This window comes from Hylobates moloch, unplaced genomic scaffold (assembly GCF_009828535.3).
Source record: "Hylobates moloch isolate HMO894 unplaced genomic scaffold, HMol_V3 SCAFFOLD_501, whole genome shotgun sequence".
NCBI lineage: Eukaryota > Metazoa > Chordata > Mammalia > Primates > Hylobatidae > Hylobates > Hylobates moloch.
Window position 1 is genome coordinate 1 of NW_026652776.1, and position 8,140 is coordinate 8,140.

Sequence of the window (8,140 nt, forward strand, 5' to 3'; positions counted from 1 at the left end):
TATCTATCTATCTATCTATCTATCTATCTATCTATCTATCTATTTATTTATTTATTTATTTGGACTGTTGCCCTATCACACAGGCGGGAGTGCAATGGCATAAACTTGGCTCACTGCAGCTTTTGCCTCCCAGGTTCCCGTGATTCTCCTGCCTCAGCCTCCCGAGTAGCTGGGATTACAGGTGCACACCACCAAACCAGGCTAATTTTTCTGTATCGTTAGAAGAGACAGGGTTTCACCGTGTTAGGAGAGCCAGGGTTTCACCATGAAAATAAATATCATTTTCAGTGACTCGTCCTCCAGCAAAGAAAGATACATACGTGTCTGTGAAACAGTCGTTTTTATACCTTTCCAGAGTCACAGACTCTTTTCTGAAATTAAAGTTCTACATTTCTTAAATTGAAAATGCTTTATGGCAGGCCAATGTACAAACTCTCCCTATCAAAATTACAAAGCAATAGATTTGCACAGATGTTGGCACGTGTATACGCAAGAAAACAAATACTACAAAATCAATCTTAAGTACTGAGTTACTTTTTCCTGTTGGAAAGTTTTAAGTCCTTTGATAATACAACCGATATGAAGTTCTGGGCCCCAAAGTAGAAAACTCTAAAATATAATCCACATAAATGAGTTCTGCAGAAAAGCGGTTAAGTACAGGCAATCAGCATTCATAAACACAACTCAGTTTGAATTGTGTGTTACTTCAATGCAAACTTATTACAATTTTAAAACAAATTTTAGATATTACTTCAATCATTCTTATAATACACCTTTAGTACTTACAAATAATTTTGCTTTTTATCAATAAGTTAATTTTCTGTCCATAAAGGAAATAAAAAAATTGAGAAATTTCGATATCTTCAAACTTATTTTCTTTCAGTCCTATGGTTCCATCTTTATATTTTAAAACATTACCTAAGTGTCCTTCATGGGAGGGAAGCCACCCTCTTCTTCCTTCACTACTTCCTCTTGCAGATCTCAGACTTCCATAAGGGCTTCTGTTTCTTGAGGAAGCTGGTGGTCTCCACCTACCACCACTTTGAAAAGATGGTTTCTTGGCTTGTTCTACTTTTATTGCTTTTCCATCCAAACACTACAAGTATTAACGGTACTATCAGTTAACACTGGCACATTTAACGTAAGCACATTTTACAAACATTTTTACATCAACTGTAGTTCAACTTGAGGTATTCTCTCCAAAAGGAAATTATTTTACTCCTAAAATGAACACATCTTTCGCAATGCCAAATTTGAGACATTTACTGAGCACGTGCCTTCCATTAAGGGATCAAACACAAATTCTATTATTCAAATTCCTTGAAAACTCCTCCATTATTAAAAAAAAAAAAAACCTCAAACCTAAAAAAAGATTCGCCCATCACACATTCTATGGAAGAATGGGGCACATCTGTTTTTTACAATATATAATCCACTTCATCTTTGTATTCACATCACTCATTTAAAGTTTCACTGTCCCAACGAAACCTGTGTCCTTTTTAAACAATGAGCTTACTTTTTCAGAGTGATTAGTCACATTAGTCATTATAGGTTGTTTCTTGTTGGATTTGCTAACACTTACATAAAATGTCCCCATATGGTTTACAATTCTACATTTACTCTAAAAATGTTTCTGTAAATGTGATCCTTGTTTGATCTCATTAAAGTATTTTGCCTTACTCATTTCTTATATTGCCTTAGATGTGCCCCTAAAAAACAATTCATAATATGGTACTTCATGTAATTTCTCAGAAATGCTTAAATATCCTAATTAATTTCACAATAACATTTTTCACTGTAATCTTTTCTACAGGCCACAGCAATTTTTGAAAGCAGTTCAGCTAATAACGAGATTTAAAAGTTACATGGCTTTTGTTATTTGGAGGAAGGACTTAAATCCCTGACAAGACCTCTTGAAGCCACATCGCCAGTTGTTCCTACCTTGAAACTTCTTTCGTTATTTCTGGGCTCAAAATATTTTCCCCAGATTTGCCCATGGCTGCTTCCTTCCCCGTGTTCTCAAGTCAGCCAAAATTCCTTAACTGTTAATTCCACCTGAAAACTCTAAGAACCTCCTTTACTGGCTATCTTAACATTTATGTGCATACAACATTCATATTTAACACAATAAAATATGTGAGATGAAGTAATTTAGAAATAACATTGGCCGGGCGTGGTTGCTCACACCTGTAATCCCAACACTTTGGGAGGCTGAGGCAGGTGGATTATGAGGTGAAGAGATACAGCCCATCCTGGCCAACAGGGTGAAACCCTATCCCCACTCAAAGTATAAAAATTAGCTGGGCGTGGTGGCGCGCCTTCCTAGCCCCTGGTACTCAAGAGGCAGAGGCAGGAGAATCGCTTGAACCCGGGAGGCGGAGGTTGCAGTAAGCCAAGACGGCCCCACTCCAATCCAGCCTAGGGACACAGCGAGTCTCCATCTTAAAAAACAAACAAACGAACAAAAACTTTTCACAAATTATCTGCTGTTTTGCTTGAAAACTTGAGGGAAAAAATAAATTATCATAGATTTCTATACATAAGTCAAAATTATCTCCATACCTACCACAAAGCCATGAACCAAAAGCAACTTTCAGTTTCTACCACCGCTTAAAATATTAATTTATAAGAGTGAATAAAAATCTACTTTCTGCTATGTGCCAAGAAGTGTGCTAGATGTAACAGAAATAAAAGCAATTAGGAAGACTTAAATATGCAATATATACAATTTCACAGTCAATATACTAATATATAGTACAGTGAGTACAAAATACCTACAATATGCAATGAGGAAGAAAATATGAAATCTATATTGTTTTTGAAGCATCAATTATTATTTCTGAGACACACAAGGGGAAGGACAATTCTCAAGAAGTCCAAAAAACATTTTGGGGACAGCGTAAAGACTAACAGGAGCTAAAAACAGTTTGGGAAAATGTTACTTTTTCATTTTATTTACTTATTTATTTTTGAGACGGATTCTTGCTCTGCGGCCAGCCTGGAGTGCATCGGCGTGATCTCGGCTCACTGCAACCTCTGCCTCCCTGCCTCAGCCTACTGAGTAGCTGGAACTATAGGCACACACAACCAGATGTGGCTAATTTTCCTTTCTTTTGGATTTTAGTAGAGACAGGGTTTCACCACGTTGGCCATTATGGTTTCGTTCTCCTGACCTTGTGACCTGCCCGTCTCGGCCGCCCAATGTGCTGGGATTACATGCAGGAGCCACCATGCCGGGCATGATGGGGATAATGTTATAAAGCAAAAAAGGCACTAAAGGGCACAGAAGGAAATGATCTTGACTACAATGTAAAGGAATTCAATAATTAGTATAGTTACATGAAAGTTTAAAGCTTTACTAAACACACAATCCCTAGATTTAAGACTCAACAGGACAAGAGACCATTGGTTGAATCAACACAAGTCCTCAAACACACTGGAGAAAGGAGTAATTAGGTATTCATGTTACATAGCTCACTCTGGTGACAGGAAAGAAATGTCCTTAGGAGAAAAAGCAAGGATGGGGCAAAAATGTCAGTTACTTCTTCTGTTATCTGACTTCAGTGTTCTCATATTATTTTCTATTTTCAACTACTTAACATTTCCTTAAATGTAAAGGTCTTATTTAAATATACTTTCTCAAGAATATATTTTCAGAAAATATATTCTTCAAGAAAGAAAGAATCTTTCCTTTTTGTGAGTCTGTCTAGATATCAATCTACAGTTTGTCTATGCTCTAAAAGTATTTCCAGGAATTGGAAGTACTTCAATTAACAGCATGTAATAAATATTGACTTATTACTTTCATTTACATGAGGGTTCCTTATAAGTTTTAAAGCTCTTCGAAACCTTTTAAAATCTATTTACACTCATATTGAAATACAAACATAGAAAAAGGTTACCATAAATCAATTTATATAATGTCAATTCCAATAGCCTTCCACCTACACTTGCAGGTATATGGCACAAAGAAGAGGATGGCTTCATATGACATGCTACTATCTTCAAAAGTTTAGTAATATTAAAAAGACCCAGAAATACTGTTAATTGAAGAACAGAGTAAGAATATTATTAATAAGGGACTCTTACCTTTCCATTCATATCTTTGGCAGCATTCTTAGCATCTGCAGGGTTCTCAAAAGTAATAAATGCAAAGCCTCTGCATTTGCTGGTTCGATCCTTTATCAAAAGAACTCAAATACATGAAAACATTTTACATTAATATAACGGACTCATCACGGTGCTAACCATCTGAGAGTTATTACATCAACACTAAAAAATAATTGCATTTCACATCACTATTATTGTTCTTAATACTGAGCCACCCCTATAGTCAGTCTATTTTATTCCAGTTTGCTCCTGAACTCCACAACACATTTACTTTTCCTCATTTTCCTTTGTACATAGTAGGTTATCCTTTCCATAGAACCTTAACCTGGTACTATGAGAATTTTCCAAATATCAAACAGATACTACAAAATAAGAGTTTAAAACAGATAAGGCATTTTAATGTAGGTATACAATGAACTTTGAAAAAAATATATCTTTTCAAAACATATGTGTATATATATATATATATATATATACACGTAACATACAGATTTTAAACATACATAATGAAATATACATATGAAAATACACACACACACACACACACACACACACACACACACACACACACGGTTTTAAGAGTTACCTTCTGATATGGGACCATGTTTCCCGAATACTGCTTTAAGCATTTTCTCATTGGTCTCTCTATTGAGGCCACCAATGAAAAGCTTGCCAGGACGATCTGCTTCTACCATTGTGCTGTAATGGTAAAAAAACTATCTATATTTAGGTAAAAATAAATAAGCGAAAAATATAAAATCTTATTACATACTGTGTTGAAAATCCAAGTAAAATTCCCTTCCCGAGGGTGACATATTTTCAGTATTTCTTACCTCAAATATGTAAAATTCGTAACACTCAGAGCAAAGGGGCACTAACTTCATGGACAACTGCTGCATTTTAGTATGTACCTGACAAAAACCTCATTTCTCAAAATTAGATAAGAAAAGCTATCATAATTTTCCTAAGTTGCAATATGAAGAATACCCCCATTTAAATAATTTTATTTGAAAACTATCTATTTATGAGCTACCGTGTGATGTTTTGCAATATCTTCTTTCTTGAGATGTATATCTCCTGTCGCCAAAGTGCGCTGTTCACCACAGCCTCCTCTACCCAGCCTCAACTGATCTTCCCACATCTCAGCTTCCCAAGTGGCTAGTATTACAGGGGCTTTCTACCACAGCCGTGCAACTTTTTCTCTTTTTAAAAATAAACAAGGGTTTCCCCATATTGCCCAAGCGAGTCTCCAAATCTTGGGCTCAAGTGTTCTACCGGCTTGGGAGTACCAAACTGATGGGATTTCAGGGCTGAATCACCACCCTCAGCATGACATTTGGATAAAAGATTAAATCAAGCTACTTAAAATCTCCTAGGGAGAGAATATTTTAAATATTTTTACAATCTTTTAGTGAGTTGAAATATACAATAGGTCAAAGATCCTCAAACCCTAGTCTTCCACCCGTACCTTTCTGTGGCTTGAATGTGATGCCGGAGGATGACATGTAATACCTGTCTTCTGGAGAATGTAACTTACGCCTGAGGATGACCTGAGGTGGGTACAGTTTTATCCGGAAACCATCCTCCCTACTCCCTCGCTGCCCCTCCCTGTCCCCGTGGCAGCCCCACTGCCCCACCTGTCCTCTGTCACATTGCTCCTACCGGAAGACCCGCCCCACCACGTGCCCCTCGGGGACCTGCCGCCAGCCCCCACTCCCAAACGTGTCCACCTCCCCGCCTCCTTCCCCTGCGCAACCCTTGTCTGAGGAAAAATTGTCTTCCACTAAACCAGTCCCTGATGCGAAAATAGCAATGAAAGAGTCCATTATGTTACCCAGGCTGGTCTCAAACTCCTGACCTCAAGCCATCCTCCGACCTCCACTTCCCAAAATGCTAGGATTACAGGAGTAAGTCAGTGTGCCAGGTTAACAGAATAACTTAAGCGCATCAATTTTGTTCCCGTTTTAGGCTACCTAACTCCATTTATCTCGATTACACCCACTTATTCGGTTTAAATTATTTACGGTGCCAAAGATACATGAAACATGTTTCAAATACTGCCATACAACGAAGGAGACAATTAAAGGCTAAACTGAGATTATTTATGGCCCCATAGTTCTACATACACTAAAGTTACACAATTTATGTCAAAATTTGATAATTTCTCCCAAGCACATCAGACACGTGACATGTGCTAACTAAAAGTGTAACTTTTTAATCGCAGTGGTTAAGTCTATTGCCTGTATTTTGAATTATGACCACATTCACAGAGAAAACCCGCTTTAACAAAAAGTGCACGTGAAAACAATGGCGCCTTAGCACCATCTCCCACAACTAGTCGGACATATTAGGTAGTTAAAGGTAGAATCCTCAAGAAAAATCAATGAGTGGAACGAAAATGAGTTTCTTAATAGCGCTAAGGAGTTCTCCCCCCACTGTCTCCTCCCGTATTTCAACACCCACACATAGCAAACCCCTCCGCTTGTATAGGCAAAATCCCAAACCTTCGCTTTCTATTCTTGCCGAGAGACCGAGCTGTCCAGAGCAACAGCAAATACGGCGCTTTTCAGTAGGACAAAGAGCCTGAGGTTCGCCTGGCCCTCAGGTCGTACGGATCCGGCATCGGAGCACCACAGGGCCAACTGCACGAAGGACGCCAGGAGCTAACCTGCGAGGGAAGGACGCCAGAAGACGTGCCCGGAAATCCCGCCTACCTCCAGCGGCCAATCATTGCGAAGGCGGTGGGCGTCGGCCAATTGTTGCGAAGGCTGCCTGCGTGTCCTGAAGCGCCCCGCCCCTGGCTGGCCTGCGGCTCCATCCTCTCGCGGTAGCTCTTCTGAGATGCCGCTTGTGCCTCGTGCCAGGTGGCGGTGGATTAAGGCACGCAGGAGACGGGAGCCCTTTGGAATTGTGGTCCTCCTGAGTGTGGCGAGACATTAAACCACAGGGAACACATGAAACATCTCACTTCATTAGGCAGGATAGGCTGATGGTACTGAATATTGCCGAAACAGAGGGGAGAGAGAGGGACCAGCGCTGCCCGCTGGGGCGAGGGCAGCGGCGGTGGCTTTGGGGGATTGGGGCAGGGCGGGTGCGTGGGACTAAAGTCGACTGGTACACTGCTGGGGTGGAATTCGTCTGCACCAGAAGCTGAAACCCTGCAAGAATTCTCTCTCTCAGGTCTAGGCAAATACAGACTGAGTTTCATGGTTCCTCCCTGAGGATGCTGTACTCACAGGGGCATTCCAAAGGACTTCTCATCCTGTGCCCTGGGAACACGGGAGGCCAACTGCCGTAGTCGCCAATCCAGTGACGCGTGTGCACTGCCTTGCTGGCGCAGAGGCTCTCGCAAGTACAGCGGTGGCCGTGGTGCCTGCTAGCGGGGCTCTGGAAGCCGGGGCCTTGGCCTCCGACTCCAGGGCTACTGTGCGCAGCTAACCCTGCTGGGTATCTGAGCCCCATTCTGAGTGTGGCGGGCTAAGGGCCCTGTGGGGCTCCCCCGGAACCCTGTTCCACATAGGCGTGGGGCGTGCTTCTCAGCACGGCAAGGCCCGCAGGCCTCTCCGGGAGTCGTCTCCAGAGTCGAGGGGCCCCGGGGGGCGTGGGGTGGGTGGCACAGGCTTTGCTCTGTGGGAGCCTCAAGGAGGGCACCATGTTAAGGCTGGAGGCTGTGCAGGAGAGGTCGGCCTGTGCCCAGAGCAGGGAGGCAACCCCTGGGGGAAGAGGCATGCTAGTGGGGGATGACATCACTGCAGAGGTGGAGGTGGTGGCCAAGGAGGAGGCCAATGTGGAGCTGCAGCAGGAGGACCCGCAGGCACAGCCTGGCCCTGGCCCCAGTACGCCCCGGCCAGCGACAGACTCGCTGGACGTCCTTCACTTGGAGCTGGGCTACGTGAATGTCCCAGGCCGCAGGGCATCCCCGGCTTCCGGGCCAGAGCCATATCCTTGCAGCTGCCAATTCGGGATGGCTGGCAGCAGGGGATGGGCGCCGAGCTCCCGGGAGCGGGGTTGGGGGAAACAGGGTGGTAGG

General features: G+C 42.3%; 1 protein-coding gene across 1 annotated transcript; it reads right to left on the reverse strand.

Annotated features, from left to right (window-relative positions):
• Positions 1 to 918: 918 nt before the first annotated feature.
• LOC116464364 (RNA-binding motif protein, Y chromosome, family 1 member A1-like) lies at positions 919 to 6,958 on the reverse strand (the record flags this gene model as incomplete). The annotated part of the gene is made up of 4 exons (XM_058435040.1): positions 6,825 to 6,958; positions 4,697 to 4,809; positions 4,090 to 4,193; positions 919 to 1,096 (listed from the first exon to the last, which is right to left on the reverse strand). Coding segments are annotated over exons 1-4 (499 nt in total), but the record flags the coding sequence as incomplete, so codon positions are not given.
• Positions 6,959 to 8,140: the final 1,182 nt, after the last annotated feature.